This window comes from Pleurodeles waltl, chromosome 7, assembly GCF_031143425.1.
Source record: "Pleurodeles waltl isolate 20211129_DDA chromosome 7, aPleWal1.hap1.20221129, whole genome shotgun sequence".
NCBI lineage: Eukaryota > Metazoa > Chordata > Amphibia > Caudata > Salamandridae > Pleurodeles > Pleurodeles waltl.
The window spans coordinates 98,824,754-98,845,201 of NC_090446.1; the positions used below are offsets into that span (position 1 = coordinate 98,824,754).

General features: G+C 42.9%; 1 protein-coding gene across 2 annotated transcripts in view; it reads right to left on the reverse strand.

The window, feature by feature from the left end:
• Positions 1 to 280: 280 nt before the first annotated feature.
• Positions 281 to 20,448, reverse strand: part of MTG2 (mitochondrial ribosome associated GTPase 2) — a 106,630-nt gene continuing 86,462 nt past the window's right edge. For both annotated transcript variants that reach the window (XM_069243146.1, XM_069243145.1), the window contains exons 4-7: positions 15,277 to 15,392; positions 14,967 to 15,185; positions 13,977 to 14,115; positions 281 to 1,443 (exon numbers count right to left, since the gene is read on the reverse strand). In XM_069243146.1, the coding sequence (XP_069099247.1) occupies positions 1,049 to 1,443; positions 13,977 to 14,115; positions 14,967 to 15,185; positions 15,277 to 15,392 (869 nt within the window). In that variant the 3' untranslated portion in view covers positions 281 to 1,048. The remainder of the gene's footprint in view (positions 1,444 to 13,976; positions 14,116 to 14,966; positions 15,186 to 15,276; positions 15,393 to 20,448) is intronic.

Here is a 20,448-nt window from a genome sequence, read left to right on the forward strand (position 1 = left end):
GGCCCTGAGAAAGGAAGAGGTGTGTGCATAGAACAGGAAGTGAGTGTCATCTATTTCAATAGCCTGCTGCCTCCATGTAGACAACTTCCTGTGCCTTGGAGGGATCACCAGATGTCTATAGATCAGGCCTCTCTAATGAGTAGCTCATGAGCTATTAGTAGCTCTTCAGCTGCCTAAAAGTAGCCCTCTTGGGTCCAGTAGAGCCTACTAAATTAGAAGGTTTTGCTTGATATGAATAATATATGTATACCAAAACTGAAAAATGTTTTTTTTTTTTTTTAATGTTTTAACAAGAATGTGTGTACTTTCAGAACTGATAGGAGAGTTGAATTTCCAAAATAGATTTAAAACTGATATTTAAGTAATTAATCAGGTGGCATTGTAGGTGTATGACCTTGGTGCCAGTGGCATTTAAGCTATGGCTGTTATGTATTACACGTGTAAAGGCATTCCTAATTGACAGACTTTTTTTTACATTAATGCTGGCTACCTTGCCTGATACAGAGGTGATCACTGCTGTTCATTATACATAGGATGGCCATTAACAATCTCTTCTAATGTAATCATTATTACAATACAAATGATATTAATAGCTCTGGATGATTTTTATTGATCAAAAGTAGCTCTCATAACAGAGAAGGCTGAAGACCCTGCTATGGACAGTATTATCCCACTAAGTGTCCTACGTAGGTGCAGGAGAGCTTAATCCATGCCAGATTTGCAAAATATTCAGTGAGTATTTTCCTTAGGCACCGTGGCCAAGTACAACAGTCCCCTGCTCACCATGCCAAGAATGTGAACTCTAGCAGTGCAGCTCCTCCTAAGCCCTTCCACTGTATTGAGGTCCTTCATCTGCCATACCTTCTCCTTACTTCTTTCTCTGCCTGGTAAGGAGAACGCAGCAGAGTGGGGAAAGCTCAGTAACAGACATGCTGTACACAGACAGTATGTGTTAGATATAAAGGAGATTGAGAAGGAGACACACATCTCATCAAGACTCAAGGTGGAGCCTTTTCCCTTTCCTCCTCTTAGAAACCCTCCTTGTGTGCTACCACAGAAGAGGCTGCTTCATCTGTGCACTTTCTTTCTCCACATAGCTGTCATAGAGTTCCCTGAGATGTAATATCAGCTCCTCCACATTCTGCCCAGTTATTGCAGACAGAGGGATCACCCTTTCATTCACCCTCTGTCTAAGAAGAGGCAGGTTTTCCTGGGACTCTTGAAGGTCCATTTTGTTGCCGACAATGGCATGCGGTCTCCTTGATAAGCCTTCTTCATACTGCTCAAGTTCATATTTCAGCTCCTGCAGTTGAGCCCATGGCCGAGCTGCAGACATGTCCAGTACATACAGGAGGAAGCGGCAACGCTCAATGTGCCTCAGGAATGCAAATCCCAGCCCTCGATTCTGGTGTGCTCCACTGATAATACCAGGAATATCTGCCACTGCGACAAGGAAAATGAAAATAAATACATTATAGTCTAATAGAAGCGACCTTGATCTGTATGCAGTAAGAGACAAATATAGAGCTTACAAACTTGAAACAAACACAATCCGCAGGCAAGGTAACACACAGGTGAAAAACTTCAGGATGTTAAAAAGAAAACAGAGTGGTCGGGCTTACACAAACACTGGTGATCTGTGACAAAATCAAGTACTAAAGCAACTTACATAAAAAAAACAATGCTAGTTATGAGCAATAGGGAGAAAGTGTGTCTTGAAAAAAGTAGAAATCTTATGAAGCGTTTAGACGCCTGGAACACTTAATGGCATAGGTTGAGCTCCGCTTAGTTGACAGTCTTCCTTGGGCTGACTCTCTCTACATTTCTGAGACATTCATACAATTCCTTCAATTACTAAAATATATGCACCCTAAATTCAAAAATACTGAGGCTAAAACTTCTTGTTGTTTGAATAACCTACTTCGGAAAATAAAGTCTGCTGTCTGATTTGGTCGCTATTATTCAGATTTCATTCAAGGTTCTTTCCTTTCTCAGTGGAATTACATGAACTCTACTTGTGGTAAGAGTTAAATGCCATGTCCACGCTTAGAAAAACAAATCATTCACTCATCCTGCATAGAAATGGGGATTGTCAGTGGCTTACAGGAGAATGAGGCCGCTGAATGACAGCTAAATCACCCACTTCTGGAAGTTGTAGTCTTCTAGCATTTACCCGAACAGTGCTTTTTACAATATCCTGATTTTATTTAGCCAATCTGATTCTATCAGCAGAGAGATTCTTAACAAAGGGCTCAATAGTGTTTTCAGATCCCAGTATCGGTCTGTGTACCAGATCTGTGTACAAATGGTCTTGGCTTGTTGAAATCTTTGGACATCCTCTGTGTGCTACCTGTGTGAAGCTGTGCAGTTTACAGGAACAGGTCGCACTGAGTGTTGAAGAAAACCTTGTAATTTTTTGTTCGCAATACAGATTTACAAATACCTCACCCTGTAATAAAAACCATGCACGGAGCTGATAGGAGTGTAAGAACACATCTGAAGATAAAACAGAATTTTAAAATAAACTCGTCCAACAAAGCCTTCACTGCTTCAAGATGTATTTGTACAATGTTTAAATGGATCAACAGCCTACTGGGGCTCTTGCACTGAAAGGCGCTTCTTCTAAATTAAAATTATAACTTACTCCCAGACTGAATTCCCGCCTCGTGATTCTGCCATGCTTGGAACTTATTTCACAATTCCATCAATGCCCTGTGGTCCTTGGTAAGACAGTCATTTGTAGTCGCAATTAAAACATTGTGGTTATTTAGCAAAAACACGATTTAAGGTATTTGGTGCTGCACAAGTGATTTCTAAGCTTAAGCCCCTACTCCAAAGGACATGTTTGTTAGGCCACAGTCTCTCAACATGCCTAAGGTATGAAAGTCTGCCAATAACCTCTCAATCAAATATATATTAAAAATTTAGGATCCCGACCACATGAACATTTAGAAAGGAAATGTTTGATTTTATAAAGTATAAACGTGGGTACCATGAGGGGGAACACTAAATGGGGGTAGCTGTAAGGTGGTCACTTGAGAGCAGTGTAGAATGTGAGTGCCCTCACGGCACTTCCTGAAGATGAAGTCAGTTTGCAAGTTTCTTCCACTCATGATTCGGGGCCCCATGCTTTGTCCACGACAGAGTGGGAGCCACTGCCTCCACTCCTTTTTAGGTCAAGTGTGCAAGTGCTTTGACCTGTTGTAAGTAATGTGGGCTTTTACCTACGCCCATCACTTTTATTAATTCCTGAGCTTGCGGTTCAAATATCCCTTGATGAAATTGGTAAATGCTTTACGTTTGTACCGCCTTGAGGCTGTTTTTGTCAAACCTTGCAGACTGCAACTGTTACATGGATTATTGCACATTTGCCGATGTACTTCAGCGTAGGCGAACTATTTTTTCTTTTGTCTCTCCCCTTCATGCTGCATGGCAGCCATGGCCCGCACAGCGCGAACAGACACAGCAGTGTGAACTTGATCAGTGGTATTGGAGCGTTGGTCACACTGTTCACAGTTAACTAATTAGAATAATTTCTTGTGGCTCTCCCATTAAAACACTGTACATTGGTAAATGCTTTATGTAAAACAGAAATCCTCAATGCGAAAGCGTCTCTCCCGGCACAGCAGGAGAGCCGATACCACAATATTCATTGCACTCTGGAAATTCGCCCCATTAAGGTTTGCAGGGCATTAGTTTTACAAAACATTTTTGCTTATAACTCAACCTGTTGTGGTCCTAGGACAATGGGACTACCACCAAAACTTCACAACAGTGTGCTCTCTCTGTCTACATCAACTCTGGATTAGTGGGGATCCCAAAATAATAAAGCCTTCCACAAATTCAGTGTCTTTTTAAGCGCTCTCATGGCTGGAACTTTTGTTTTACAACTGGGTATAGCTTTTGTTTTAAGGGCCTTATATCATTGCTATAGGCTTGTTACCCCTGAAAATGTGTAATGCACTGTGCCCTCTAGGGGCTAAATACATGGTTGCACTGCATTATTTATCACCATTTTTTTGTGTGGTTATGCTCTCTAGGAGCTAACCATATAGTAAAATCACCATGTTTCTTACAAATGCTATTTTCATTGTGGTGTACTCTAGGGGCTTATTCTAAGCATTACAGTCATTTCAACATATTAAATTATTTGTGGCACAGAAACTTGCCCCATAATGCTTTGCAGGACATTACTTTTACAAAACGTTTTTGCTCATAACTCAGCCTGTGGTGGTCTTAGGACAATGTGACCACCCTCAAAGCATTGACCACAATGTGCCCTTTCTGTCTACATATTCTCTGGGGCCCCACACTATGTTAGTGGGGACTTCAAAATAATAACCCCTACCACCATTTGTTATCTTTTTAAGTTCTCTCTTGGCTTGACCTTTTGTTTTACAGCTAGGAGAAGTTATGGTTTATAGGCCTTGTTTGTAATATCATTGCAATACATCTGCTAGACTTGAAAATGTATTATGCCTTCTAGGGGCTAAATATATGGTTACCCTGCATTACTTTCTCCCATTCTTTTTTCACGTGGTTATGTTCTCTAAGGCCTGTATAGTTACATGACCATGTTTCTTCCAAATGCTGTTTTTATTGTGGTGTTCAACAGGTGCTCCTCTGAGCACTGCAGTCAACATCCTAGAATATTTACGGCACAAACACGCCGCATAATGCTATGCAGAGCAAAAGGGACCACCTTCAAAACGCTCTGTCTACTTCCTCTCTGTGTCCCCACACTATGTTAGTGGGGACCCCAAAATAATAACCCCTCCCACCATTCAGTGTCTTTTAAGCTTTCTCATGGCTAAAACTTTCGTTTTACAGCTCGGAGAAGTTTTGTCTTAAAGGCCTTGTTTGTAATATCTTTGCAGTAGGACTGCTAGCCCTAAAAACGCCATCTAGAGGCTAAGTATATGGTTAAACTGCATTACTTTCTCCTGTTTTTTTCATGGGGTCATGTCCTCTAGAGGCTAACAATATGGTTACATGACCATGTTTCTAACAAATGAATTTTTCGTTATGGTGCTCTCTAGGGGCCGTTTTGAACATTAAAGTCTAATGCCAAAAGTTTATTTCTGATAAAGATTTATGTGATAATTGTATATGTTTTAATAATCTCTCCTTATTACAATTATGTTCAGGCCAACTTAATTTTCTTATTACACAATGACTGTTTGAACACTCTTGATATGTTTGGGTGACCCTTCTAGTTTATTTCTCCTCTGTGGGTGTCTTGTGTCTTTTATGGGGGGGAATCGTGTTAGCCAGACAGCAACCTTGACGGTGGGGTGGTGAAAGTGGTATTCTATTGGAATTAGCATGGCCGGTAGGATTATATGGCAGGAAAAGACCAAATTATGAGGCAGGGTTGACCAATTTATGTGGCAAGAAAAATCCAGTTATGAATTTACAATGCTAATAACTAACTCAAGCAAATGCGAGACCTATTGCATTGCAAATGCTTGTTCATTTGTGTGCCCACTTCCTCATTGTTTGTTTCCTAGAACATTCTCAGTCGTGCAGTGGACAGCTATGCAGAACTTCAAAGGCTCTTCTCTGGCTGTAGTCTCACAAGAGTCTTACTCTCCGTGTGATTTCCTGGTGATTCAGTAGCATGTGCCACATCTGACATCATATGTGATTTATCCTTTCGTTCACAATGTTGAATAGTCATCCATCTCTTGTTCGATATTTTTGGCATACATTGCACTTTTCACAGTCCTGCCCTCTTGTGTGAAAACCAACTTGGGCCAGAGTTTCCATTCTTTGTCTACTTACCTTCTCAAAGTAACAAGTGCACTATTTTCTCCATATTTGTGCACCTTAGGTCTCACGTTTATTTACTAAATATAACAATGATATAATAAGTCTGTAAATGCCTGTTCTGCAAATATGCCTTTACATTTTATGCATTAGGATGGACTTCTGTTAACTATCACTTACTATGAAAATGTGTTTTCTATACTACGTGATACTTAGTTGGACCTTGTTGTTCTATACAATACACAACTGTGACCAACTTGGGTCTGCGGGTAGCTCTTGTGGTTTTTATATGAAGCAGGCACAGGTATGCAAAATAAGGAACAGGCACTAGTGTGCAGCGTGAATAGCTGCCACTGGTGAGCATTTAAGGGGAAGGGGGCATGAAAAGCTGTCCCTAGCAGCAAGAGTGCAGTGTTGGCAGAAGAGAAGTGGAAACTGGTGTGAGGAGATGGCCCTGGTGGACAGTGTGAGAACCTGTCACTCTTGAGCAGTTTGAGGAGTTGTCTTGGAATATTTCTGAGAACCGCAACTGGTTGGAAGCGTGAGAAGCTGCCAGGGTTGAACTGCATCAAGACCTGGCAAGGCTGGGTAGGTACTAGTAATATGGAGGAACTAGAAGGCAGTGCATGGCCTCATTCTTGTGTGACTTAAGGCCGGAACGTTCCAAAACACGCCTCCTCTGCAAGCACCAAAATATCCTCTAATGGTTACAAAAACTATGCATTTTACAGTCTCTTACCATTTGCCTCTCGAAAAAGGCTTCAAATATCTTCGGCCTCTGCTACGTGTTTGCTGGTATGGATCAAGCAGTAGGTTTATCAACTGGCAGCGGAGGATTAAATGATAGGACACTAACCGTTGTGATGCTTATTGATGAATCTCTGACTCTCAAAAATCTCAACTTTGTCAGTCCAACAGCACTCCCTTGGATATTTAGGGCTTTAATGTCCTTCATAACTGTCAAACGACATTGCATGAAATGTATATCTTTTAGAGGACACATGTTTAATGTCAATAAACAACTCCATACCTATTAATGACAGGAATGGCATGCAAGGGGTGTGTGCCAAAACCGTCAAGGGCTTTTGGTAGGCTGAGGACCAAATGAACACTCTGAAGATGACCTTTTCTGCATATGTGCTGCATAACCTTACTTTCTTTTAATCTGCTACTGGATATTTTGTGGGAAAATGGATACTCCATCACATTGTGACTGCAAGTGAAGCACTGAACACATAAGTGGAACTGTTTGCCGTTTGCACTTCACAAATATCAATGAAATGGTGCTTTATGAAAAAAGGAATGCAAAAATATTGAGTTCACTTGAGGGAAAAGACACATCAAACAAGCATTGGCAAAGCCAATAGGTTTGACTTATTAATGAAAACGCTTTTTGTGCAACTGATGGTTTTAGGCACTTAAAGTCACTCATCTTTCCATTCAACCATTCATTCATCCATCTACAAACTCCTTCTTGCATTCACTCTCTGAAACAACCGCAATAAAACACACTCAAAGATAACAACATATGCAAGATAAATTTAAAAATTCAAGTAGAAATAAGCATTTTTCTCCCAATAATGAAACTAAACATAGCAAAGGGATTTATAGAGGTATTGTAATAGTCCATCATAGTTTTTAAGTTCCAGCATGGCCGTCACATTTACAACCAACTTGTTGGCCATCTTGTAATGAAATGGTAAAACAATGATACACTATAGACAACAGCATTCTGTAATGGTCTCTTAGTTTAGAGGAAGTGGTCATGCGAGATGAAACACACAGCGGGAAGAAATGAGCAGCAAGCTAACAATCCGTTAGCACTCCCTGTACAGCGGTAGTATCCTCTTAAGAAAGATTAAAATAAATAAGAGGAGAAGCAAAGAAATGGAAGGGTAACATTAAAAAATGAAAACTAAATGACTATCCAACTAGCTCTGAAGAACAAGTTATTTACCTTCGGTAACGCCTTATCTGGTGGAGACTATGTAGCCGCACATTATTTATTTATCTTAGAACAGTGGATCCCCACCTGTGATCCGGGGACCCCTGGGGATCCACGGAAGCCTCCTCAGGGGGGTTGGCGACTACTTAAAAAATGAAATAATATTAACAGATTAATAAAGTGTATATAAAGTGGCTACTGTACATGTCAATTAATTTTAAACTGGAGGCTAAAAATGAAATTAGTATCCTCAGATTAATAAGTGGGAGCAGTGCCAGTGCATCAAACAGAATACAGTGTGGGTGATGTGGGGATTCAACCTTCCTAGCATTTGTGCATGTGTTTGATGAATGCTTATTTCTGTATTTTTTGTGTATTGTTTTGAGTTTCAAATCATCGACAATCTTTAGGCTTGGGACCACGGCTTTCAGTAATGACTCAGTGGGGGGGGGGTCACTGGATTCCAATAATGGTTTAGTGGGGGGTCCCTGGATTCCAATAATGGTTCAGTGGGGGGTCCCTGGGTTCCATTAATGATAAAGCGGGTGTCCACGAAAGTCAAAAAGTTAGGAACCACTGTCTTAGAATATTTTCCAGGTGTCAGACTGGATCTGGAAATTTCCGAGCAGTAGCCCAGTGTGCCACAAAGGGATTGTTGTTCGGCTCTGCATCAGCGTCATTCAGGCTGGAAGCGGCATGTGCAGTACTTATGCTGATGTCAGTTTCTTTTTGTGGCTTTCGACATCAGAAGCATGGAGCCACGGGGAACACTACAACTGGTGTGCATTTCTAAGGCCCATAGAAGGGTGACCCTTATACTGTAATTAGTTCGCAAAGCAGAGAGGATAGATTAGATACTTTAGAATAGATACACAAGCAACACCTCCAAAGAGGTGGGTCTGCGAAACAGGTTTTTGACCAAAAAGACCTGCAGGATCGAACGGGCGAAGTGCGCGTCATGACAGACCTGACTATCCAGCCGGTAGTGCTTTGTTAACATGTGCAGAGACACCCACGTTGCTGTCTGACATGCTCAGGACAGGAAATCCACAAGCTAATGCAGTGGTCACAGCCTTGGCTCAGGTGAGATAAACATGCAACCCATTGGGGGGGTTGCTTCCTGGCCAGTGTGGAGCACATCTTTGTGCAGAATACTATCCATCTTGAGATGGTCTGTTTCTGCATGGCTACCTACCCCTTTCTTGGCTTCTACATACCCTACGAAGAGTTGATAGTCCACCCAGAACTTTCTTGTGCGATCAAGGTCGAACAAAAATGCTTTTTGCATCCAGGCGGTGGAGTCTCTCCCCTTTAGAAGGGTTAGTTGGAGCAAAGAAGGTAGGCAGGGTGATGTTTTGGCTTATGTTAAAAGGTGTTGCTGCTTTTGGAAGGAAGGGTGCACGTGATCAAAGAACCAGATTGTCTGGATAGAAGGTAGTATTAGGAGCAGAGAGTGTCTGTAGTTCACTGACCTCCCCTGTCGAGATGTTATGGCCACTAGGATGGTTAGCAAATGGAGTGGGCAGTTGTTTGGTGTATCGAAGGGTGCACACATCAAAAAGGTTAAGACCAGGTTTAAATCTCACTGGGCATGTTAAGTGGCCTGGGAGGAAACATGTTTTGGAGACATTGGAGGAACCTAGTCCCAACGGGTGACTTGAAAATAGAAGTTTGGTCCGGCAACTACAAAAATTCTGAAACAGTTGATAGGTAACCCTTAAAGGTGGCAAGAGCAGAGCCCTGCTAGGACAAAAATAGAAAAAATAAGACTTGACGGGGGCGCAGAGAGAGGGTCGATGTTCTTGGATGCACAAGCTAGAAATGTTTCCCAATGGCAGGCGTATAGCGTCTTAGTGGAGGGATGCCTGGCTGGCAGAATAACATTACAAACTTCGGGAAGACAAAGTTGTCAACTGTCGCCGCTCAGTCTTCACTCAAAAAGGAGGAGGGTATGCAGGTTCAGGTGAGAAGAAGATCCTCCTGAAGAGGCGTCCTAACTGTAGGAGTAATGTTTATGCTTAATAGCTCATGACACCAGACTCCCGGTGCCCAATTCAGAGCCACCAAAATGACTTCAGCCCAGTCATTCCTGATCTTCTTGAGAACTGTGGGCTGGAGTGTATTGGCGGGATGGCATACAGGAGGCTGGAGTATCCACACGATGAAAAGCGCCTCTAGGTGAGAGATGCCTTGGAAACTCAATCGCACAGAACTGCTGACAGTGCTCATTCTCCGAAGTTGCAAATGGACTAACCAAGGCTCTCCCCACTCTTGAAAAAGACCTTGCACCACTGCCATTCGTGATCCGCTAGGCATTGAAGGTTGAGTTTGTCTGTCCTGGCATTCAAAGAGCCTGTCAGGTGCTGAATCACAAAGGAAATTCCCTGGTGTTCCAGCAGTGTCCACAGACGCAGGGCCTCTTGACAAATCGTCCACGACCCTACCCCACCCTGGTTGTTGCCGTACCACATGGCACATGGTGTTGTCTGTGAACACCTTCACCAGCCTTCCCCTTGAGGAGGGAGGAAAGTCTTTCAATGCATATCGAATCACTTGAAGCTCCCACTGGTTGATGTTGCGCTCTGACTCCGTCGGAGATCGAAGTCCTTTGTGTTCACCTCTCCAAGAAGGCCACCCTGTCCCAGGAGTGAGACGTCTGTCACTACCATCAGCTCTAGTTGGGGAAGGCAGAGGAGTCTGCCACTGATCCAATCATGGTTTATTAGCCAACCCTGCAGGTCTTTTGCAGTTCCCTCCGAGATCTGGACCATGTCGGATAGACTTACCTGATGCTGTGCCCTCTGGAACTTCAAGTCCCACAGCAGAGCCTATATATGCCAGCGGGCATGTGTCACTAGCAGGTTTGCTATTTTATTCATTTGCTTTAAGGAAAAAAATTTACGTTTCTGGATGAACACATAACCCTAGTGATTGCGGGATGCAAATCTTTCCTTTTATAAGGCCCTTGACAACAATGCTGTCCTGTCCATCCCCAAGCCATATAAGTTATGTAAAGGCTAAATTACATGGGGAGACGCTAGATAATTATAACGGGAACAGAAACAGATTAGCCTTTCTGTTTAGCAATGAAGGAAAGATCTGAGGGCTTCCCATCTTAAGAGAGCACTACATCATAACAGTAGGATTCATATGTCTAATTAGGGTTACCCATGACAAATGATCTTACACTGACATTTCCCTTTGTTGCAACAGAGGCACTTGGCTTGTGTAGGCTTTTTGTGCATCATTTTATTAGGAAAGAACTACCTACAAAGCTGCCGCTTTGCTTGTAGTTTACAGACCCAGGGGAGCGACAAGTCCTTGTTGTGTTGTGAGGGAAGCAGGTTTCAGGGATGAGTTTGGTTGCAGCTGTCAGCTTCCCACACTAATGCTGGTAATAGTGGAGTTGGTGTTGGCTAGAAAATGTATTAACAATTTTTAAGAAAACTTGATATTATTCAGTGAAGAGCCACTCATGTTAGAAGCTGCCCATACATACTATATCAAGGTATAGATGTTACATTATAATGTTTATAATGATTATAATGTAATTGTTGTTACACACGATGTAACAATACTATCACAAAATATGCCACATTACACTGCATACTTTAGACTTTTCTTGCTGCATAATCTAGCCATCTCTACTACATAATTTGGTCCTCCCCTGCCGCATAACTTAGTGGGCTTGTCTCTATGTGGTGCAGTATTACTTAGCTATCATTCATGCATAACTATACAGTAGCCTGTGGCCATACCCTTTCTGCCCCCTAAACATCTAGAAAACAACAAAAATCTGTGATCTAATGCAATCACGTTTGGGCTCTGTTTTGGACTCAATTAGCACATGTTCAAATACTAGCTTTCCCATTTACCATCATTTTTAATATTTCTCCTTTTAGCCTTCTCCCAGCCTTTCTGTAAGTCAGCCAGCAACTCTGATTGTAGGGTGGTGAAAGTGGTATACTATTATAATTTGCATGGCAGATTTAAATTAGGACACTAAATGGCAATATTTTCATTTTTTTGCTGTAGATAGAGGAAGAAGGTAATAGTTATAAGCACGGCCAATGGAATTATGTGGCAGAGAGGACCAGATTATGCAGGAGGTTGACCAATTTATGTGGCAAAAAAGTCCGGTTATGCACTTTACACCGTCAATAGCTCCAACGCAAGCAAATGCGAGACCTACTGCATTGCAAATACTTGTTTCCTATGGAAGCACACAAATTATGCCCAAACAAAACATGTGCTAAAGCCCATCTCTGTAGTAATCCTGAAGGTTTTTTAGATTGATCACGTCTGGTGACACCTGTGCTGTTAACTGAGACCTAAAAACAACAACAGACATCAAAAGAACAGATGAACAACATTACTGACCTGTAACTACCTGTTTTGCTGTATATTATCACATGCTATGCTGTGTACACTTATGACATCTACTGTTTGGAGTCTAAATTACCACTTGTTTTTCTCAATTTTAAAATTGTTAATTGAAGACCGTAGGACTGTGTGAATGCAGACCGCCTCGTGACATTGTCAGCATACAAATCTCCAGTTCACTGTTTTATTGTTAGATTACTTGTTAAAAAAAAAAAAAAAAAAAAAAAGAGCCCAATGTTCAGGATTACTAGCTGCACATCGGAAAAACTATGTGTCGACTGTCTAGACAGCGTGCCTTTGGAATGAAAATTCAGGCTTGCTACCTTAAATAGAATGCCATTTTTATACCTATAACGCTGTGCTGTCTATCTGTACATTTTAAAATGTTTTCATTTTAAAAAACAAACAATAAAATGCTGTTACAAAAGCATGTGTTGAAAAAAAGAACATTCTGGGATCAGTTTGATCTTTTTAGGTCGAGCCTAGGCAGCGCGCATGCACTGTCTCTCAACATGCTGTATCCACTTATGTGGCCTTTCACCATGCCCATCACATGTCCATCACTTTCATTTGTTCTTTGGCCTGCCTTTCAAAATTCCTTTGGTTTCTTTGGTAAATACTTTACCTTTGTCCCACCTTTTGGATGTTTTGTTCCTGCCCTGGAGACTGACCCTGTTACATGGATTCCCTGCTTCCACCCTCCCTCCCGTTGTCCGTGTTGACCACCTCCCTTGTTCCTCCTTCTCCTCTCCCTTTCCCTTTCCTGGGCCGGTGTTGTTTTTTTCTTTCTTTACAAAATGTTATTTTTTTTATTTCAAAAACGTTGGGAGACGCGCCAACATCCACGCTGATCTCCTACCTCCATGGTGAGTTAGCAAGAGGTCTCATGTGCTCCTCCTGATGTAGAGCACACGCAAAGTCAGGGAGCAGAGCAAGCACGTTCACCAGAGGGCGCGCGTTCACTTAACAATAGCCACGGCAAGAACACAGCCTCGCTCAGTGTGTGGGGAGGTGCTTTCAATTCAGCGCGTGCATCAATTACAACAGTATGTCTTGAGCTAGGAGCCAACCGTTGTGCCAGCAACAAACAGCAATGGCCGCTATGGCTGCTTTTTGCAGAATGTGTTGATGGGAGTGGGACTATGCTGTTTCCACAGTGTGTTGGCACACCGATACTCTACACAACACAGGCTTTATATTTATATGCTCAGCCTGCATATAATCTGGCTCATCTGCATTTCCTCATCTTTTTATACTATTCCTAAGCTCTTGAAACAGTTGTGAAACTCATGCTTTTTTAAAGCTTTTTCATTATAACTTATCAACATGCTGCAAAGCAGACACAATAATGCACAACATAACTTGCAAACACTGGCAAAAACACTTCTAAGGTCCCAAAGGCGAGACCTATTGGCTATGTCAATGCTAGTTGCTGTAGCAATGGCAGTTGTTAACACCAAATTTAGCTTGTTCTAAAAAGTCTTTTTAAAAGAATGTCTGTAGAAAAAGTAGCCTGAAAAAGTTCACAGGGCTCCACATACTTTTTAATCATTACCTATACGGTCAGTTGCATTTCACTTGCCGGACGTGAAGTAGGAGACAGTGAATGTTAAATTACAAAAAGTGATCCTAGAGAAGCTATATTTTAGCACATGGAAACCTAATAACCGGTCCCACCTCCATTCTGCTGATTATCAACCTGTCATAATGAGCTGTCTGCAAATGAAAAAGCACTGGTGTTCAGTGGAAAGAATGAGAAAGATGGACTTTGGAACAGAGAGACACTTCAACAAATTAAATTACATTTTGTGAGCTATGGTTGCGAGAGTTCTACTTTCATCAATTTTGCTCAGATGAATCTCACACATGATGAACTTACCAGCAACTTGCTCATGGTCCTGGTACTGGACAATGCCTACATGAGGATTCAAGGTGGTAAAGGGATAAGCAGCCACTGCAGGTGTCGCGTTCGAGATGGCTCGCAAAAGGGATGACTTTCCAGCATTAGGAAAGCCAACCTGAAATTTGGGAAAGAAGAATGAGAGGACTCAGTAAAGTCAAAGCCGAGGCCAGGATATTGCGCACCTATGCACCTACAATTGATTGTTTTTTTGGGGAGCTAGATGTAGTCACTCCTCAGTTATTAGAAGTACATGGCACCTCATCTCTGAGGGAAGCTTATGTTGTTTGTTCTATCTTAACCAATGCTCAGCAAGTTTTTCAGCACAGAGCGGCTCAGTCTGAAATTCCTCAACTTAAAAAAATAAATTTAAAAAAAAACACAGTAGGTGGGTCAGGGAGGTTGTAAGAGTAGCATCTCATACAAATAATTTTCGATGTACTACTACATATGATTTTGTTGTTTTGCAAGGTCATAAACGTCTTTATTCTGCATGAATTCATTCTGAAAGAAAAAGCTGCCAAAAAGCATTGAAGACTACCGGTCATGCATCACATTTGGGGAAAATCAGGCAGTCTATGACAGGACACCACTTAGATTCACTACAAAAATGCTGCTTCAATAAGAGCATACCTTTTTCCGTTAGTCCCTGGCTGACCCTATTCCTTTATGTGGCTTAATCTCATTTTCTAGTTATGTGGAAACTACTGGTGAAGTTTGCTATAGAATAGATTGTTTTTTCACTGCCAACATTTGTTATTGAAAAGCAGATTTTGTTAATTTCTCTGCTTAGATTTGTATGTGGACTCAAAGGGACAGTATTTTAATGAACCCTTTGGGTAACCTGGACATAATCTGCTTGTTCTTACAAAGCCTCTACAGATATATAACAAACAGGCAGCAATAAAAGGACAAGACCCCCAAGTCCAAATGCTGAAGGAACAAGGAGCATAGGCCGGCTAAGCTTACCAGCCCTGCGTGAGCCATAGTTTTTAGTTCCAGCTGCAGCACTCTCTCCTGCCCTGGCTGCCCCGGTGTGGCCACCATAGGTGCTCGGTTTTCATTGCTCAGGAAAAACCGGTTGCCTTTCCCTCCAGCTCCTCCGAACGCGGCCACATACTCTTCACCTGGATGAGAGAGGTCTGCAACTATTTTGCCATCTTCCATTACCAAAGTGCCTGGGGGAACCTGAAAGAACAAACAAAAGGACCCTGCAAAATGTAGACTAGATCACTTCGAAAAGACAGATATCTCGCGGTGTTGGGAAGACAGGGCTTACCGAAATGTACATGTCTGCTCCGTTGGCTCCAAAACAGTTTTTGCTCCCACCGCCCAAACCATCATGTCCCCGATAAACCGGCAGAACAGATGCTAAGGATTTAACTTGCTTGTCCACTAAAAAAATAAAGATAACAACAATAAATTTAAAGACAAGGGGTGGGGTAAAATCTGCTAAATTATTGCAAAATTGCATTTCTGATATTCTGTTTTTATCACTCTACACCAATAAACTGGCTTTTCCTTGTTGGAGACCTATTCATTAGGACATCAGGTGATTTAGCAGTGCCTCTACACAATTTACATGTTATTTGCTGATTAAAAATGAACTATTGAGAGATAGCTATATTTACTGCATATGCACGCTCTTCATCCATACATTACCATCTCATTAGCCTTCATTACAGGGGATCCATGTTGAGGAAGTAGGCACTTGCTTACCCTGAAACAGATTTGGTTCCTCTCCTTTACCAGGATATAAACATACCAGTCTTCTCACCTAAAACTTGTAATGCACATTTGTCTGCCGCTGGAAGAGACACAAGTCTTCTCATTTATGATCTAGCTAGATTTGTGTGTTTTTTATTACTGAAACAATTGAGCAACAAATAGATTTTGTATTTCAGTGACATTACTGCTTCTGTCAGGTGGTTGTGGTGTGGCTGCTTAGTCTTCCTTGGTCACAATCAAGTAGTATTGTGGGCTCTCTCCATCTTTAGCTTGAGCTGCGGCTTTGATTTTTTCAAGTAAACATCAGCGCTTCCAAGTTGTAGCCTGTACTATATTTGTATTTCCACCTTCCTGCTCTCTGCCCCACCCCAACCCTCCACATAACTGGCAGAGATTATTTTTTTAAGAATGATTGGTACCTGCCTATCAGACTTTCCTGGAAATGTAAATAACTCGGACCACAGCCTAATGGAAAAATGACCTTTTACATTTGCAATCAGCCACATATCTGTAGCTCACAATAATTAAGCACTTGCACTCAGACCTAAGTTACTGGGTTATGATCTTGTTTACAAAACGCTCTCCCATACCACCCCATTGTAGAATGGGCTGAGGGTGGGCTGGAGGGGACTGCTTGAGTTGGATGAACCATGTATGGGCCAAGAGCAAGAGGTGACCCTTAGAGGGTCTTGTTCTTGCATGTCTGTTCAGTCAGCTTCAAGTTCAGCAGGACCTATCACAAGAGTACAAGAAGTCTCGCAAATATAGTCATCTTCCACTTGAATGCTGCGGAGCACTTAAGGCTGATGCACAAGGGGCCCTACCTGAGATGGTGCAGGTGCATCTACAATCGAGTCGTTGCAGCTGATGGTCTGGCTTTCAGTGGAGTACATTAACAGCTGCGCTTTGTGGCCCGATACTGTATATACTCTAAGCAAACAATTTCATTTGAGAGCACACTACAGTATACAAAAAAGTGATGAATGGAATTCTTAAATACTAGTCACTGATATTTACTCCCATCAGTCCATCGTTATTTTGCAAAACATGCCTGCTTCAGGTTGAGCTTAGCCATATGCAAATGAGTTTTGACCCTGCACAGAAGAGAAAAGTCCAGCCCAACCTGCCAGGCCAGGTCCTCCCAGAACCAGAACACAAGCAACCCAGGACCCATTCTGCCGTGGTTAGGGCTCATCAGCCAGGTATAGCTTCTTCTGGTGACACAGTGTGCACAGGGCACAGATCTGGGCATACCCATCCCACTTAAGGCAACACACTACAGTGTACATATTTCTCAGGGATACATCCTAGTCCTCATTATTTTGTACACCATCCCACCTCACTTTGGACCAGGCCATAAGAAAGCAGACTTGACCCTACACCTTATGGGAACAGTCCAGCCCAAACTGTCAGACTAGGTCCTTCTGTAACCAGAGGGAAAGCAACCCAAGACTTGTTTCGCCCTAGTTAGAGCTTATCAACAATTTATAGTTCGCTTACAGTGACAGTCTGCATGGGAACACACCTCTGGGCATTCCCATCCAACTTATGGTGACAGAGTACAGTGCACAAATAAGTTTATTAACATTGTATTTTCATTTTCACACCGACCATCACTGGTGTAGTAGGAAGGTTGATTATGACTAACATTGTTTTAATATGCATTAAAGGGTATACAAGGTTCTTTTTACTCTCACAGTAGACCCAGCAATGTGAATGGAATCTGAAGTTAAGTTTATGACTGCAGGGCCTTTTCAGGATTTTTGGTAGAGAAAACCCAAGTTAGGGTCAGATGGGATCACATTTCGGCCCGGTCACTCCAAAATAAGTTACCCACATTTTCTAATTGTTAACATATATTTTTAAGTATTTTTATATAGCGAGAACTGATTCCAAAGGCATTGGAGCAATTACCATGAGCACCCGCTACAAATTCATTTTTATATTAGATAGGGAGATTGAGTGATTTGCCCATAATCACTGGATGTTGAACTGACGTCAGACCTCAAACGTACTTCCTCAGTTCCAACGTCAGCAGCTCTGAGATCATAATGCTACACCCCAAGGTTTTTTTTTTTTTTGCTGTGAAAGGTGACCTCTCAGCGAGGCTTATGCAAACACTCCCCCCACCTCTCTACCCCTTCACCAAGGTCTAAATGACACTGGGACCAAGGTGGCAACACCTGGCCCCTAGCGAGGGCAGTTACATCACTCCCCCACCACCCCCCAAGCCCACTATAGCTTCAGGGTATAATCTCGCAGGGGAGGGAGTTAAGAAAAACACAAAGCTGCTACTGTAGGGGGGAGGGGGCTTAGGTAAGAATGTCCCCCCTGCATATTCCCAGTCTCCCCACGCCAACCATTGCTTAAAAAGTGATGGCCCTGCAGGGAAACTGCTTCTGGGCCGGTCTCATGAGGCAGGGGGCCGAGGTGAGAAGGCCCGAAGGGCCAGAAAAAGAACACCTGCCTCCAGCCTCAGGTTGACAGCATGACAGGGGAGTGCCCATGATACTGGTGATACATTGTGGTGGTCCGGTGGGGACAGGGGAAGACATCAGGGGCCTCATTTACTACATTTTGGAGCAGGACAGTGCCGCAAGCCTTTTTGCTGCACCGCCCTGCCCTGCCTTAAAACAAAAGGTGAGGAATGCGCCTATAAGATACAGCTCATTCCTGTCCTTGTCCCCTGTGCTGGCGCACAAATTGCTGCCTAGCGCTAACGCAGGCACCCTTGCACCACGGTGCACAGGTGCCTGCATTGCGGGGATGATTGTTTATGTGCAAGAAGGGACACAGGAGAAAAAAATTAGATGAAATAATGTTACTTCTCCCCGTTGCGCCACTTTAATGCCACCCCTGAGGTGGCGTAGAAATCTGGTGCATTCCAAGACTTTAAATCTGGCAATGCGCCAGATTCCATCGGATTCTATGGATGTTGCATGGTAACACCCACAGCAATACCCAAAGAACGCCCCTTTCACACTTTGTTATGCATAAAAGGAGTCCATATTTACAAGGCCATGGAAAACCATGCAAGGTGGTTTTTGCGTGGTCTTGTACATAAGGGCCTGCTCATTGTGCCACCGGAGCGTAAAAAAAATAATAATAATAAAATAAAAATGACTCTCCGGTGGCGCAGTGTGTCTCTAGGCCCTCATAAATGAGGCCCTAAGGCGCTCATTTACAAGTCCCTTGCGCCACCGTAGCATCCTTTTTGTTTGACGCTACGGCGCCGCAAACAGCCTCCCACACAGCATTGCATTTACAAACTGGCGCAATGGGACCACTGCGCCAGTTTATAAAGCCTTGCGCCAGAATATCCCTGCACCAGGTATAATGTATGCAAGGGAGGCATGCCCCCACTAGGAGGCCCGCATGAATGGCGCAGTGAAATCTGCAAGATCTGCATTCTAGCGTCATATTTTAACATCTGCTCAAGGGCAGGCGTTAAAGTGATGCTGGGCTGTTTTAAATATGCCTCACCGAGCTTTGCTGGACTAGCTCCAAAATTCTGACACTAGTCCAGCATAGCGCCACAACTGCATCAGAAATTCTGATGCAGCTGTGCTAACGGGCGTCATTGTGCACTGTATTGTAAATACAGAGTTACCATGGTGGTGTTAGGGGGGGTACAAGCAAACTGGCGCATCGTGATTGATGCGCCAGTTTGTTGAAAATGAGGCCCCAAGTGTCTGTGGGCCGGTTTACAGAATCCGTAAAAAACTGGCCCACAGGCGATCCTGAGGCACCGGCCCATTGCTCAATGCCTGATTGCCCGCCTGCCCTCTGAGATCCAAGAGTCAGAGCAGTAGCACGCTTTGCCTGCTGGTTTCCTTTTCACCTCCATCACTGATAGTGTGCACTCGTATTCCCAGGACATATTTCACTTTTTCTGCACACCCTGGCTTTGGAGGTGTAAGCGTGGTGTGTGGAACTGACTAAAGTTCCAAACACGTAGACAACTCTACTGCCTGTGTGCAGCGGGTGAGCAGAGTCACTTGTTAATTAGATTTATATAGCACTTATTAAACCTGATGAATCGTTGAAAAGCTTGTGGATTAGTTATTTTGCTGGGGTGAGGTGGGTGGCCCACTGAAAGAGCGAGCCAGGCTCGAGCCTGAAGCCTGGCTCAGCTCGAGGTCATGTTGGAATCTCAAGCCCACAACAAGCCAAGTTTTCATGTAGCTTCTGAATGCCTGCCTGCCTGCCTCTCTCACGCGCTTCCCCTCCCTCTCTCTACCCAGGATGTGGTCCTGCGGCCAGAGCTGCTGACTTCAGAGCTGCAGAACCAAGTTCAAGCTTAGGCGTCAGTTTAACATCCTGTGATTCTGGGCAATCACTTAATCTCCCCATGCCTATAAACAATGAAGGTGACCTTATGTATTGTAACTGGGATGGATGTAAAGCGCTATATAAAACTGCAGAAAATGCACAAAGGTAAATACAAAGCCTTAGCATAGGGATAGACAAATGGATATCCATTTACTGGCTGATGTGCACGAAGTGAAACAAGAAAACTTGGATAAATCATGGCTTCCCCACTTAAATTTTGTGATCTTAGGCAAATATATTCTTTCACCAAAACTCTTTTTTTCTTCATTATCTCATATAAGAGCACTTTCAAATATGTGAGTTGAGAGTACCAGCTATATAAAAATGTAGTGTGTTTGATCTAACAGACTAATGTTGCTCTATAATAATCTGGATCTAGTATAGGATTTAC